Below are 16561 nucleotides of genomic sequence, written 5' to 3'. Positions count from 1 at the left end.
GGTGCACAGCAAAATGAATGTGCCATTTAACTTGATGTCAAAAGTAACAAAAATGATCTATAACACAATTATTTGTAAAAGCACCTGCTGACTGGTTATGTTTTTTTGTTTAACTAGGGGTAAATCGGGACAGCATCCTTTAACTAGGATGAATTTTATTTCATTTTCTGATTGAGGATTAACTAAAACATCTTCAGCTTTATCCCAGGGATGCATGTGACTGTAGGAAATTAATTTTGCTTTCTGTGACATAGTTTGCTTATCTCTAAAAGAGAATAATCACGTGTTCAAAGGAACTGTGACCCCACCAGAAAGGCTCAATAAAAGTATAAACTATCGGCAGCTCTTCCTGCCTATGGGTCCTGTCCCCGTGTTTTAATAAAATCATCTTTTTACACCAAAAAACCCCGAAACAGTATAAACTATCAAATTTCAAATCTCTCACAGTAAAAGCAGAGATATTAATAACAGTGTCGAGGCAAAATTTTACAGAGGTGGGAGTTTTGGGAAAAAAAAAAAAAAAAAAAAAAGAAAGAATCCCCCACTGCTGGCAAACAGGGTATTTTTGCTTTTCACGTGCTAATACAAGCCAATCTGGGAGCTAGCTTTATGGTCAGCCCAACTCTTTCAATTACTCAAGGGGAAAGGTTAAGGTACCTCCCCCCTTTACAAGTAAGTAGCACCTGTGGGGTGCCTGGATGGCTTAGTCGGTTAATCATCCGACTCTTGATTTTGGCTCAGGTCATGATCTCACGGTTCATGAGACTGAGCCCCACAGTGGGTTCTGTGCTGACAGGGCAAAGCTTACTTGGGATCCTCTCTCTCTCTCTCTTTCTTTCTCTCTCTCTCTGCCCCTCCCCTGCTTGCTCTCTCTCTCTCTCTCTCTCTCTCTCTCTCTCTCTCTCTCTTTAAAAATAAATAAATAAAGTAGCACCTGTAAGTCACCAACAGGTAAATTAAGATCTTTGATTGCTCTTTTAGAGAAAAACCTCTTTTCTGGGAAGTTAGAGCACAGTTTCCTAGCACTACCAGTTAAGAGCATATAAGCTGTGCAGGCAGGCAGACCTTAGTTCTACTACTGTTACACCTGTACCATTAAATACGGTGGCCTGGATCACTATGGATTCCTCTATTGGGCACACCAGCTTCACGTGTGTGAACCTTTTCAGCAAGTCCGAGCTCCTCCCTCTTCTTTCTCAACGAAGCTGCTCCAGGCAGCCACTGACGGGGCAGCCTGCAGTGTGTGCTCTTAGCCCTTCTCCTCACCATCTTATTCCCACCCCCATCCCTCCAGCCAGAGGCTCTTCTTCAATCCAAGCTCAGCCTGAGTCCCTTTCTAGTATGCCTCAGTAAATACAGTTACAAATGTGAAATAATCTAGGAAGTATCAGCCTTCCTGAATGTGCCCAATGACTACTACAGAACAATTAATACACTAAGAAAATCCGGCTACACTTCTGACAAATCCTGTCCTATCCCAGGTCTCCCGGATCTTTGAGGAACAAGCAAGTGTGACAACATTTACATCTTATGGCAAATCAGTAACATCAAACAAAACAGCCCTCCAGAAGCTAATGCAAGTGCCACAGGGAGTCACACTGAGAATGCTATACTTCCTTTCTGGAAGCAACAGCTGATGGGCAATCGCGATTTCTCCAGCTGCTAACAAGAAACCCTACAATGAAGGATATTTTCAAAGCACCCACCTTGTTGAGGACATCTCGCTGGCAGCCAAGATAAAGATTGGGAAGAATTCGGGTTGGCCCAATGTTGGCAACAGGAAGGCAAGGCTGAGAAATGCAGGTAGGGACTACAGCAGATTTTCCTTCACAGAGGCCAGGGAAACAACGGGAGAACTCCGCAAACCCACCTAAAAATACACATAAAATTACTATGCCATGCACTAAGATAAAAATCAGCCTTTCGTTAACTGCTCAAATATAACTCTAACTGGTTAAAAAAAAAAAAGTCAAATCCCACAGATGCAAGTGGACAGCACTACACACGTACTCCTGTCCACAGCGGTCCACCACGGAGCCTGGCATACAGCCCGGCAGTGAGCCTTGGCTTACAGGGCCACGATGGGGAGCCGTACCCCTGAGGACACCTAACTGGACCCGTCTCTTTCTCCCTCTCTCCAACCTCACCTACCCTACATTTCTTCCCTGCCCTCAGTCTCCCAAATGAATACTCTCCTATGGAACTTAAAGAGGATTTAAAATAAGTAGCAAATAGGGGTGCCTGGGTGGCTCAGTCAGTTAAGCAACTGACTCTTGATTTTGGCTCAGGTCATGATCTCATGGGTTCATGAGATCAAGCCCCGCACTGGGCTGTGCACTGACAGCATAGAGACTGCTTGGGATTCTGTCTCTCCTTCTTTCTCTGCTTCTTCCATGCTGGCATGCACATGCTCACTCACTCACGTGCTCTCTCTCTCTCAAAATAAATAAATATTTTAAAATAAAAAAAAAAAAAGTAGCAAATAAGCCAAGACAACTACTCAGAGAGGTGAAATGGGATATAAAAACAAAACAAAAACAACCATGAACTGAGGCCAGATGTTATTTCTTCAAAATAAAATTGATCAAGTTAAAAATGCTAGAGTTAAATTTAAATCTTCCTACTATGTAGGTTTTTTATGTCAAAGGGATTACAGACATATGCGCCCCTACTCTTGCAAATATTCTCCACATCAAGTCCTTGAAATTCCTGGACAGTTAATCAAGGTTCCTATAATTACCAGTGACTCCTGGGATCCACTGTTCATTTTGCTGAGCACTATGAAGAAGTGGTGACAGACCCTAATTTCTTAGGGTATGTGAAGGCCTTGTGGCAAGATTCCTACACCCAGAAGAATCCCGTTTTTCCTAGTCCAGTCCTTACTATGATCTGCTCTGTGACCTTCATTAAATCACCATCTTGCCATTTCTTAATGACAAGACATCTACCCAACCATTGGAGGCACCCTCACCCCCTCTGAAAAAGAAAAAATGAATATGGTCTTCCCTGGGTTTTCCAATATAAATATTCCTTGCTATTCAAATCCAAACCCAGAATCTAAAGATTCTGATACATTTTTAGAGAAATCTTCTCCCAGCCAAACCCTCATTACTCACCAAGTTCAAAGTCAGGAAGCAAAGAGATTTGGATCACAGGAAATACTTGTATATTTTTAGTACTATTTAATTAAAAAACAATTAACATGTTATTAGGACAGGGCAGCCCCACTTTTACCTCTTTAATCAGGCCCTAAACAAGATCTTAAAATCTCACTGAACATTTATCTCCAGTTCTTTGAGTTACATTCTGTTAGTCTTTAGTCCACTTCCAGAAGCAACTAAAACATGCCCTCAAAAACTGCAGACATGCAGGGAGCTAGGAGGGGAGAGTATGTCATCCCTTTTATCCCCTATAGTATGTTCAACTGAAGTTGAATCTGCTGGACTCCTGTGTCTACTGTCTGTATTCAGTACAGGTTCCACAATGCAGCAAGCTAGGATGGCAAGGGGCCTGTGACAGCTATGGTACCCGCAAAATGCTGAAGTGTCATTCCTAGCCTCCACCTAAGTGTCTGTGCAGTTTTTACTCATCAGCAGTTCTTAAGGTAACCTGATGGAAAGGTAGGCAGTTCCATTACAGAAATCCCATACTCCTTCATGTGATAGATGAGGCCCTCAGGATGTGTTCCCGTATAGTTTCATGGCTTCATTACTTACCATTTCCAAGCACGGCCTCCAGCCACACAAAACCCACTTTCATTTCACACTCTGATGCTGTTCTCTTATTCAGGATTATCACCACCACTACCATGCCCTGTGCATGCACACGCAGCAAGCAAAACGCAGACAAGCCCCAAGACTGACGGCAGAGAAAGAGCACAGGCTGAGTTCAGATACATTTAGGACCCAGCCTCACCTGGGAGGCCTTCCTCCACCCTGGATCTGCAGCTATTTGTTTAGCTACATCTTGTTAGGATTCGCCAGAGACACAAAGCGAAAAAAGCAATGCTCTAAGGTTACATTTCCCGAAGTGTGCTCCAAAGCACTAAGGTCCTACAGGAAGTTGACAGACAAGATACTGGTGCAAAGAGTAAGAGAAATACTGCGTATCATATTTCCCTGGGAGAATCACAGCACATATTAGCATATTAAAGACTCCAAGGAAATGAGTTTAATGTAACTCAAATAAGTTTCCCAAACCATTCCCCCCACTGCCTAAAATCTATTTATAGTAAGGGCAACTCGCACTTGAGGAAATGTTACACAAGGGCCACTGCAAGTAATGAAATGGAGCCAGTCACAATTCCTACACCTATGCTCATACAGCATAACCCACAGGGAACCTCAAGAAAGCGGTCAACCTATCTTGGCCTATGTATAACAGTGTCACTGATTAGTATTTATAATTTTGTTTCTATTAGTGTTCTGTTCCTTTTCAGTCTAAGTGCATAACACAGTTATTTAAGGTGAGGTGTGTTGTTTTTGTTTTTCCCCCCGAAAGTAGTTCTTCTAACAGTAAGTGTTAAAGGGTCTCATCATTCTTTATCTACCTTACACCTACCCAACATAATAACTGACAGGCACTATTCTGATTACAATTTAATTGTAGGAGTTTAAATATTAATAAGCTTCTGTTAACTTCTCTGGGTCCGGTATTTCTCCACAGAGCTGTTCTCAGATTTTTTTTCTATCGTGGCTCTAATACAGTTCATGTAATAGCCTCTCATTTAAATCTAACAGAACAATATTTCAGTAAATATTCTCAGAGAAAAGAGAGAAACAATCCAAGGAAACTCCAGTTGAATTCCATTTTAAATTTATAAGTAATCAGATAAACAAATAATACAAGTAATCAAAGAATTACTTAACAATAATTGTTAACGTTAGCAAACACTAATGTTTGGTAAGCGACAAACATTGCTCTAAGCACTTTAAAAGTATTTATTCAATCTTTGTAACTATGAAGTAGGTGCTATCATTATTCCTATTTTACAAATAAGAAAACAGAGGTTCAGAAAAACATAGGGTAATAACTGGCAGAATTAGGATATGAGCCCCAGGAGTCTGGCCCTAGAGACTATACACTCAATGGCTGTGCTATATCATCACTTCTCCAAATACTACGAGATTAACTCCCTCTTAGGATACGGGGACAGCCTTGCTGATTTCTATGGGGTCCTGCCCTCACTAGCCGTGGCCAGTCAGGTCTCAATACCAGGCTGAAAATGGCCATGGGCCTCTCCCAAACTGATGGCAGAGCCTCATTTCCCCAAAGCTACATGGTTCAAAAGCTTCAATGTGGGAGAAAAAAAAAGGGCTAGATGTCTGACATAACCAGAGACACAAGAAACTCTAAATGCACTTTGCATGAAACCAGTAACAGAATTGACAGATGAATTAGTTAAAGTATAAATACAGTCACTGGTCTGTTCAGGATCACAGTGTGCAAGGTGGTTGTGAAACTGAAAGCTGTCTTGAGGACTTTCAGGCCATCCTCCACAAAGCAACTCTCAGAGGGGACACAATTTGGCAAAAACCACAGAGTCAGTCACTGTTGGCTGTTTGAGGTCCGGCCTTATCACTAATTACTACCATGATCCTAAATCACTTTTAACTTTTGAGTATCTCAAAAGTGAGTGTGGCTCTAGAAAATTCTAAGAGAACAGAAATAAGAGCAGGAAACCAGTTTTTAACCTCAAAACAAAACAAAAAAGCCAAACAAAAACAGCAATAACACACGGTAAGAACACATTATAAAACAAAAAGAAATCTTTTTTACCTATCTTTTCAATGAATCTCTGGCACAAACCTGAATAGCCTTAAAATACTGAACAGATTTTACTAAAATCAGAGCATACAGTGCTCAGTCTTGACTGAGATGTCCCAAACCATTGTCGCTTCCAGAAAACACGACCTGAGCCAAAGAGTACATTTTCCCTGATCTTTATCTAGGACAATGTTCCACTCTGCTAACACCCTCCTTCATTGACAGTTTTTTCCATTCAATGACCTTTCATTCATCGTTGTACTCTAGTGACCTCAGTTTCATTTCATTAATTAACAACAGATGAGACACTGCCTGATTTCCCCGAACTCTTGAAAAACTATCTGTGGCCTCATCAGCAACTCAGTTTTGAAATATGTCTAAAATGTCCTTCTTCCTCTTACAAACCAGATCTAATAGGAAGAAAAATACAATTCATCTATGCAAACTTTTCGTTACAAATGGCTGACAGATACAAAACCCATCTTATTGGCCCTGTCACAACCCTCCATGGTCCCACAGACTCCACGTTAGATTCCATTACAAGAAGATGCAACATCAGCACATTATCCTCCTCTGTTGAAAATGTTTTAAAATACCTTTTAAAGTTGTTAAGGATTTAACTCCCCATCCAATCTCACCAAATTTCTATCCCTAGATTTTACATTATCACCTGGGAATGTAGAAAATGGAAAGTCGTATAATCCATATGAGCTTCCCTAAGACAGACCTGAGTCTGAATGGAGGCTTCCACTCTTCCCTGTATGCTGAAACACTTGTTTTTAAGAGGAAGGAAGACATAAGGGGCGCCTGGGTGGCTTGGTTGGTTGAGTGTCCGAATTCGGCTCAGGTCATGATCTCATGGTTTGTGAGTTCAGGCCCCACATCGGGCTCTGTGCTGACAGCTTGGAGCCTGGAGCCTGCTTTGGATTCCGTGTCTCCCTCTCTCTCTGCCACTCCACCCCCCCCCCCCACCCCAAGCTCATGCTTGCACTCTGTCAAAAATAAATAAACTTAAAAAAAAAAAAAAAAAAAGAGGAAGGAAGACATTCATGCAGATGCACCTGGCCTGCAGAGAAACGCAGACAAGGAGACCAGAGGGTAGACATGCAGATTTGGACTCTACAGATCTGGATGGACAGGCAGTCAAACTACAATTTCTGTTAGTCTTCCACAAGTCCAGCCAGTAGAATGCAGGTTTATACATAAAAATGTACACGTTACTTTGGACACAGAAAACATCTGGTGTAGCTTAAAGGCATTCATAATTATGTATCACCTTATTCTAATTCAGCCAAAAAAAACTTCTTCCTTAAGTGACCTACCTCCACAATTCTAGTCACAAATACCATGTAAAAAGTCAATGTGAACTATCATTTAATTTTCAGAGAAGAAAAAAATCTGCCAAGTAAAATAAAATACATATAACAACTCTACTAAACAATTCCAATTAGTCACTCTTTTCTCTTCCCTCTGACCCTTGCCACCAGTTATAAATCACAGTTTTTTTCTTAACAAGGAATATTTGTAATAAAACAAAAGTAGCACTTTACTACAGCTTAGTGATGTTACATAAATGTTTAAGCCTCAAGTTCTAAAAATGGATTCCCTAGTCTTTCTAACTAGAGATGAACGTCAATTCCATTACTGTCAAGAGCGTTCCCTGCAGGGAGAAAGGCAGGACTTCTTCACTTCCGGCCACTCATTAGAGCACTATCAGCAGAGCCACCCAGGGTGGGAAGAGTTACAGGCAGCTCCCCTGCATATTCTGAATGGATTCCACAGCTCTACATAGAAACAGTGCTTATACAAAGCTCTACTTCAAGACAGACTTTTCTAAAAAGTCAATGCAAATTAATTTTTATATTAAATTTTCACAGAGTTTATATAGCTTCAGTTTTTAAATATAGTCTTCATGTAGTTCAACCTTTGTAAAACAAAGACTCCATTTTTGTGACATAATACAACCCATTCACTTCCTTATTCCAGAATGCATATGAAGGATTTAAGTGAAGTATACCTGCACCTGTAGAGAACATTTCTCTCCGTACTGAAAATAAAATCTGCTACTTTGCTATTGCACAAAGTAGGCAACCCTAATATTAAAAACTAAATTGCTGGGGCTCCTGGGTGGCTCAGTTGGTTAAACATCCAACTTCAGCTCAGATCATGATCTCCAGGCTTGTGAGTTCAAGCCCCACATCAGGCTCTGTGCTGACAGCTCAGAGCCTGGAGCCTGCTTTGGATTCTGTCTCCCTCTCTCTCCACCCTCCCCCACTCACTCTGTCTCTGTCTCTCTCTCTCAAAAATAAACACTAAAAAAAATTATTAAAAAAATTAAATTGCTGAAATGTATGTTTCAATTGTTGAACTGTTATTTTGATAATAAATATACATTTCACTTCACAGTGAAGTGATTGATTCAGGCAAACTTTGTTCTCTAGCCACTCACAAAAAGACTCAATTCTTCCAGGGTCAGCAGACTATACACATGGAGAGTTGAAGCTAGTTAAATAAAATGAACAAGAAAATGAAGGCACCATAATTTCACACCCCTACAGAAAGCAAACAAAAATAAGTAGCTGTACTATTCCAATGTATATAGGTTCGTCTGGGTAAGCCAAGCCACACATGATTGATAAATCATTTCTGAGAGGGTAGAGACCATGGCATATTTTTCTGAACAACCTTAGCAGCATTCCTTCTTTGTCTTATTTAGCCAATCCTCCATGGAGCAGCACTGACGAGAAAAATCCCTAAATAATATAAGGCATTAACTTTAAGCTCTTATCCCCTTCACTCTGTGTCCACCAGAGCACAGACCAAGAGGAAAGCGGACAGGTACGCGCTGCTGTGGAGACCATCCAGGAAGCCCAAGAAGTAGCCTACGTCTCACAAAACTTGCCCATAAATGACACCTCCAAAAAAGCTTACTCTGCATCACTCTATCACCTCACCCAATCAGGGAATGAAAGATTCTATCTAATCTAATTTGGGGATTAATACACTTATCGCCTAGACAAAAAAAGAATTTTAAAGTTTCAAAGTACTAGCAGGAAAAAAAAAACCCCAAATACTATAATAATGCAATTCTTTTGATTCAGAATGTCTAGATCTCATTATTCCCCAAGATCTAGATCTAGATCAATTAGCAAAATTCAGAAGTATTGTTTAGTAAAGAATTCTCAGAAGATGTAGAGTGATACCTATTTTACTGATCTTTCAAATTGGCAATAGAGAGCCACACCCAGAAACTCCTCTTAAAACACCCATGACACACAGCGAGGACTCCTAATAAATGCCCTCACACAAACAAAGATTTTTCTAAAGAGTGCAACCAGAATAACCAAACAAAAGGAATATGGCCAGAATCCACCACTCACTGAATAAAATCAACAAGTTCTGTAAGAGGGAAGCCAGATTCACAGAGGCAGCCCTGACTGATCCTGCAGTAATGTTAAGGGATGAAGACAACAGCAAGCAAGCAGTGTCCGGGGACTTCCCGAGAAGTAAGAATTTAGGATGCCTCGTCAGCATGGATAGGAAGGTTATTTAAGAAACCGTATTTGCTCATTTCACCTGAAAATAAAGATCTCCAAGTTTGTACTGTTTGATGTCCCCAAATCCAATCTAACACTTTCAACTCCCTTTGGTCATGTTTACTTGAAAGACTTACTAACACCTTTAAAATAAAGTCAAGGCCAACGCCTCCCTCGCTTTCCTTCCGCATCCCCATCCATGGTAGCCCCAGCCTCCTGGTCAGCTCAGCAACATCCAGTTGCTATGCCAACACACTGACTTTCCTTTCAGTCTCTCCTACTGTCCTGCCTTTCCATTCTCCTGCCGCCCCCTGGTCCAGGACCTTCATACCTCACTCAGATAAATTCAGTAACAGCTCTCTCTCTGATCCACTTGTTCTGTTCCCAACTCATGTCCAATCTGCTGCCAGATGAAGCATCTTAAAATAAAGTTTTGATGTAATCTCTGCTCCCAAATATCCACAGGATAAAATCTACGATTGTGAGCAGACATTCAAGACCCTTCCTAATCTAATCCCAATCTATTGTCCAATCTGATTTTCCATGCCACCACCCTACATGTAAAAGGAAAAATCAGTCTTCTCTTTTCCTAACACACCTTTGCTTTCCAATCTTGAGCCTTTGGCAATCCAGTCTCCCCAATCCATTTTGTATTTCCTTCCAAACCATAGGCTAGCCCAGGTCATACCTCTTCTACAGAAGTCTACCAAGGATTTTTTTTTTTTTTTTTTTACCATAACTAATAAAATACATTTCACAACAAAACCTTCTGAACACACAGGTGACACCAGTGGCAGCCAGACAGAAACAGACATACAGCTCTGACAGAGCTCTGGAGAGCTGGCCAGGGGTCTTAGGTCGATGCTGGGGGGCCAGGTCCCAGAAACAAATTTCAGGATGCTATCTTCCCTTACTGAGTTGCTCTCCAACAGTTTCAATACTCTTCTGTTGCTTAAAAAAAAAAAAAAAAAAATCTTTCCTGACCAGTATATATATGGTCCTGCCAACTTAGAAATTTCATAAAATTTATGGCAACCATCTGGCAGTAAGTATTTGCCACTGACTTGGTAAGTGTGAATTATCTTTGTGTGTGTGTGGTGACCTCTATTTCTCCAGCTTTACTACACTGTGAACTACTTGTGGATAAGAATTATGTCTCACACTCCTTTGTAATCCCCTCAGCATTTAGCACAGTGCTTGGCACATAACTGAAATTCAATAAATGTTTACTGAATCCTTCCTTGTTACAATGAATAGCTGTTGATGGACACAAGTCTTGTATATTTTTGGTGCTCAAAAGGATTTCCTGATTCCATTCAAAGCCTAAAGCTATGCTGGCATGGGCGGGGGCCCAGAATCTGCTTCCTATTCTTGGACCACAATGCCCTAGAAGACTCTCAGGGTGACAGAGGCAGCACAGGGCAAGAAAAACTTTTTCTGCTACTACAGAAAAAAATGTAGAACCAATGAGTGCTACTCTGGTCATTGACAAGCAATACTGAATCCTTACTGTGCTTCCTCCATACCCAATCTTTAGTGTGCTTCTGACTCTACATGAAAAGTAGAGAGAAAAAATTTTTTCTGATGTCCATAAGTGGCTCAGAACTCCATATGATCCAGAGAGCCCAATCATACCTGCAGGGGTCAGAATTCCAATAATGACTTGGAAGGTCCAATAATACCCCCGGGCTCAGGGTATCAGGGCACGTCCCTTAGGAAATTAATCAGACCAACTACAATTAGGACCTAGATAAGGATGAAGTGGCTGCTGGGCAGGTTTTACAGTGATCAATCAAAGCAATGGGTGAAGTGAGATTATAAATTGGGAGATAACTCTATGAGTCAAGAGGAAAAAGGGGTATGAGTCTGGTCTCAAGAGAATGACTCTTAAAAATCAAATTTGACTAACTTATAAACTGTCTATGAATCACCATATAACTCATCTCTCATGCCATTCTACGTGAAGCTCCAAGCCTTCTGAGCTACCCTGTAGAAGGCTCTCCCAAGGACTACTTCTGTGTATTTCACTCTATCAACAGTCTTCTTGGCCAACTGCACAGCCTCCCTGGAGACTTCACAAAGTGGTCAGGAAGAAAGGGATATCTGTTCAGTCAACCAAACAACACTAGAGGCTACTGGAATCACACTTAAGTTAAAGAGATTTAGTGAGCACCTACTGTGAGCAGGACAGGGCACTAGGTGAAACAGAGGCCCTTTCTGGAATGGAGAGTTTAGTGGGACAAATGCTAACCAAATAATTAGATGAATAATTAACTAATTATAGGCAGGTGGCCAAAGGAATGTGTATCACAGAGAAAACCAACTTTGCCTAGTGGCTAGGGAAGGCTTGACAAATACACTGACTCCAGCAGGAAATGTGAAAGGAGTGGAGGACAGGAGGAGAGGGCGTCTGCGAAGGCCCAGAGAGACTGTCACCGCAGGTTTACAGCACCTGAGAGGAGGCCTACAGAAGTGAGATGGAATGAGGACTTACATGGCATGAGATGAAGTTGGAGAGGCAGACAGGAGCAGCCATTACAGGGCCTTGTGAGTCAGTTATGGATTTGGGAATTTATATGAAAAGCAATGATGCATATTAGACCAGGGAGTTATATAAATCTGGATTACATTAAAATATAAAAGTACAACTTTGGCTCCACTGTGACTGAGGGATTCTGGGGGGCACAGCAGAGGACAGGAGAAGACTAGTTAAGAGGCTCTTGGAGCCCTCGGGGAGAGGGAAATCTTGGCTTGAGAGCTGGTGGCAGAAGAGGAGGAGAGCAGATGCTCCGTGAGGTCAGAGGACCTGGTGAGTGAGAGGTGGCAGAGGCTGCAGCCAAATCCCTGAAGGCTCACACATTTGTCCTCCTGGTTTAAAGGGCTTGTGTCACTTGATTTCATTTTTTCTCAACTCTCACTTCTCCCCTTTGCAAAAGAAATCCACTCTAGTCCCCCCACTACCCTCTTCAAGTCGATGTTCAGTCCTGACATTTTGAATCATGTTTCTCCCCCCCTCGATCAGAATGCCAAGGTCTGACCTCCACCAAATCTTACTCCTCTTCCCAGGTTCAACTACAATCCCATTGCCATAATCAAATCTTCCCCAACCTCCACAGGTGACATTCCATCACCCCGATCACCATATCACACGGTACAGCGCATGATCATGTGCTCCTCTCTTTCACCAACTCTAGGCATGTTTCCCCAAATTAATCGTTAGGTTCTCAAGGGCAGGGCCGAGTCTTTTGCTTTTCTGGTAGCTCAGCCCTGGGCCCAAACACAAAAGTGCCCGTGAAACACTGAGAAGTTAGACTGGATGAAAAGTCCTGGATCTGGCACTTCTCCAGAACCACAGGTGACATGACCAGGGCCAGGGAAAATGGAGGCCACCAATGTCATCTAGGGTGCTGTCATTTGGCTTGTGCAAACTGTCAGGATGAGTAACCAAGGAACTATCTTTTTTTAAAAAGACACAGACATAGGCATCATGTCTTAGGCACTGGTAGCTGGGCAGTGGCATAAACTGGCTTACCACACTGGCAGGCAGCAACTGCAGAAAGACAATCCAGTTTGGACCGCCTCACGCAAATGGAGGCTCAGAAGCTCAGCAACCAGTGGGCAAAATAGCACCTATACTTAGTCTATTTTCAGTGGCTCTCAGTCACTGCAGCTTTTTAAACTCAAGAACAGCCAGTTCCTGAGTAACTATAGTACTTTTCCTGAGATCCATTCATTTCAGTCTTTTACCAACAACTGCAGGATTTGAAGTGGAGTGACTAAAGATTCTCCTCTCTAGACAAAAGGACCGAAGAAATGCCAAACTAGGTAACAGAACTGTGCACAGCAAAATCCGTAACCTGCAAGATAAGGCTTCCACTATACCTCCATTAGGAAGGACAGTAATTGATTCCATGAAACCAAAGCCATATGTTTATTATACAGATCTATTGACTGAATGCAGATCTCTGTTAAATTGAAAAACCATAGTGCCCAACACGTTTTTACTTACTCCTAGTTCTAATTAGACTAGCAAATCTAACTCAAAACAAAGACATGTGAACTTGGCCTTTAACCAAAGCCAACATTAATCTGTGTTCAGAGACAAAATGTTTATAAAAGCCCTTAGCACTTTACTAACATTGTCCCTAACAGTAAATGCTTAATAAATGGTATCTTCTACCATTATTCAAGCTATATATACTTCAGCACAAAACAGAGTAGTTACACTTTTGATGATCCCCCTGCTAAAATAATGTAATGCTTTAAAAATTTCTATATAGAGTATATTTTTATACATTGCTTCATTCCATAAAATGTGAATAAGAATAGGACTCTGAAATCCACAAAGAGTCTGAGGAAGAGCTACCAATAAAAGAGCCTTTCAAGATAAGGCTGATCTGAAATGGGAGCCCCTGATTCAGTTCAGCCTCCTGATGAAATTCCAGAAGACTCTGGAATTATTGCAGATATGGGCCTGGGGAACATAGTGAGAGTGAGAGCTTGGGAGACCCACTCAAGGCTCTGTTACTTTCCTCATTTGTAAATGAAAGGGCTGAAGTCCATGACTCCTTCATGGTGTTTTGCTGTAGGGCTGGTTATCCTGTGCCTCATCACAGGACAGGAAGGAGTGATGCAGAATTAATCAACTGTCATGGGCCCCTTTTGCTTTTACTCAGAATTACAACACCGAAGAAAGAGAAGGAAATAACAGAACCGTATTTCTCATCTGTAGGCTGATCTTTATTTGTACTAATGGCCCATTTATTCTCTTTTCTCTATGTTACCAAGAAATGAAAGTCCAAATTCAGTATTTTTCCTTTTTTCCTTCTATATTTATGTTCAGTCTGGCACCCTCAGAAATATAATAGACAAAAAGCAAGTAGAATAAAGTGATACACAGTGAATAAGTAAAGGCCAAGACACAAGATTATTTTTTATTTTTTAAGTTTATTTTGTGAGAGACAGAGAGCGTGAGCTGGGGAGGGGCAGAGAGAGAGAGAAGCAGAGAGACAGAGAATCCCAAGCAGGCCCTGTGCTGTCAGCCCGACAAGGGGCTCAAACTCATGAACGGTGAGACCATGACCTGAGCCGAAACCAAGAGTCATCGCTTAACAGACTGAGCCACGCAGGCAACCCCAATATTTTTTAAAGAAAACGAGTTTTCTGAACATTACCTACCAAGACCAAAAAACTTGATTATTTGTTTTTTAACTCATAATGATAAGTTTTTTAAAAAGACTGATATCGAAGATTTCATACGTGTTATCCCATATAAATCCTCCCAACGAGAATCCCCAGTTATAGTCATTTTTGTGAAACAAATGTTTATGTCACCCATTCTGTCACCCTATTAACTCAAATTCTTAAGTCTTATTTTTACAGATGGTTGTGGAAGGATACATGTATTTTTAAACTGTGCTTATTTAATAACTGGCTTCAAAATTTAAAAAAAAAATGGAAAAGATGGTTTTGTCACCATCTATCCAATGATGATGGAGAACTTCCCAAAGGGACCCAAATTCACTCTTTCTTGCTAAGATGAGGCTGCTCCTGATAATCAAATTCTTTACTCCTCTGAGGGTAAAACAGTGCTATGGTTTGGCTTGGCTCGGTTACTGGGAGACCTCCCAATGGCTAAATAGATCAGTTTATATTTGCCTTTAAGAATATAGAAATTGGGGGGGCGCCTGGGTGGCTCAGTCGGTTGAGCGTCCGACTTCAGCTCAGGTCACGATCTCGCGGTCTGTGAGTTCGAGCCCCGCGTTGGGCTCTGGGCTGATGGCTCAGAGCCTGGAGCCTGCTTCCGATTCTGTGTCTCCCTCTCTCTCTGCCCCTGCCCCGTTCATGCTCTGTCTCAAAAATAAATAAAATGTTAAAAAAAAATTAAAAAAAAAAAAAAAAAGAATATAGGAATTAGGGTGCCTGGGTGGCTCAGTCGGTTAAGAGTCCGACCTCAGCTCAGGTCATGATCTTGCAGTCTGTGAGTTCGAGCCCTGCGTTCAGGCTCTGGTGCTGACAGCTCAGAGCCTGGATCCTGCTTCAGATTCTGTGTGTCCCTCTCTCTCTGCCCCTCCCCTGCTCATGCTCTGTCTCTCTCTGTCTCAAAAATAAATAAAAACATTAAAAAAAATTTTTTTTAAAAGAATATGTAGAAATTATCACAACCATTCTCAGCTCATACAGACTCAAGGACTTGTATCTTCCTATGAGTGGAGCTAGGTCTCCAGAGCTATTAGCTTTTTATTAAGGTTCAGTATTTAAGGATGACATAAAATTAGCACTGGCTCATCTCAGTATTTTTATTAACTCTTAAAATCGTATTTAAACCTACTTAAATAGATGAAAACACTTTCATATTACTTTTCTGTAACAGCTGTATGTTTGCTCTGAACAAATATACTTTGTAAATCATTTATTTCAAAACAATCTCAAGTTTTCACTACACTTCATATTGTCTCATGACTATTTAATAGAATCACTGATATTCTACACTAATAAATGAATCACGTGAAACAGAAATGATACAAACCTACATGTAAGCTAATTTAGATAACAAATATTTACTGAAAACTTAAGAAGTGCTGGGCCTCCTGGAGAACACAAAGATGAAAAAGACACAGTCCTCAGCTTGAAAAAGAATTCAGCAGGGGAGTTAAGCTAATAAATGAAAAAGATAAAGGAGAACATAAGGTTTAAATAAGATTTTAAGATAATAATGGAAGATTTATGACAGGATAGCATATGGTTATCAAATGAATCATTTTGTTGACAGTACTGACTGGGCTTCTCAGAAGAAGGGAAAGCTGGTCAAGGTCCCTGGCCGAGGAGGCCTGCAGATGTGGCCAATACAGGTAGAGTTCACTGAAGAACCAGGTTCCAAGTTTCAGGACTAGAAGCGTTGGCAAAATGGTCTCCCTGATAATCAGCTGCCCAAGTGGCTTAAAAGAACCCCTTTCACCTGGCAGAAACAAGTTTAATAGTCTAGCCCCGTCCCCAAACAGGACCTGTTCCATATTAAGGAATTAAGCCCATGCCAGTATAGCTTCCCCAAACCCAATCCGCATTTCCTTCAGTAATCCTGCACTTCTTTGTGTCTATACAACTAGGTCCTCTTGGTAAGTTTGGGTCTCGTCTTATTGGAGGGAGAGAGCACATAAAAATGGTTCATCTATCAGTTCTGTGGGGACGTCTTTTTGTTCCCCTTCTCCAAAGTAATTTTTTCCCAGGCAAGGTAGCTAGCCCTCTCTGAGAATATGAAT

General features: G+C 41.3%; 1 protein-coding gene across 1 annotated transcript in view; it reads right to left on the bottom strand.

Annotated features, from left to right (window-relative positions):
- DUSP16 (dual specificity phosphatase 16) overlaps positions 1–16561 on the bottom strand; it is an 88936-nt gene that overhangs the window by 24507 nt on the left and 47868 nt on the right. Inside the window, exon 5 of the mRNA XM_019451994.2 lies at positions 1707–1870. Coding sequence (XP_019307539.1) covers positions 1707–1870 — 164 coding nt within the window. The remainder of the gene's footprint in view (positions 1–1706; positions 1871–16561) is intronic.

This window comes from Panthera pardus, unplaced genomic scaffold (assembly GCF_024362965.1).
Source record: "Panthera pardus isolate Hobbes unplaced genomic scaffold, ASM2436296v1 HiC_scaffold_6, whole genome shotgun sequence".
NCBI lineage: Eukaryota > Metazoa > Chordata > Mammalia > Carnivora > Felidae > Panthera > Panthera pardus.
This window is presented reverse-complemented; position numbering and strand designations above follow the sequence as displayed.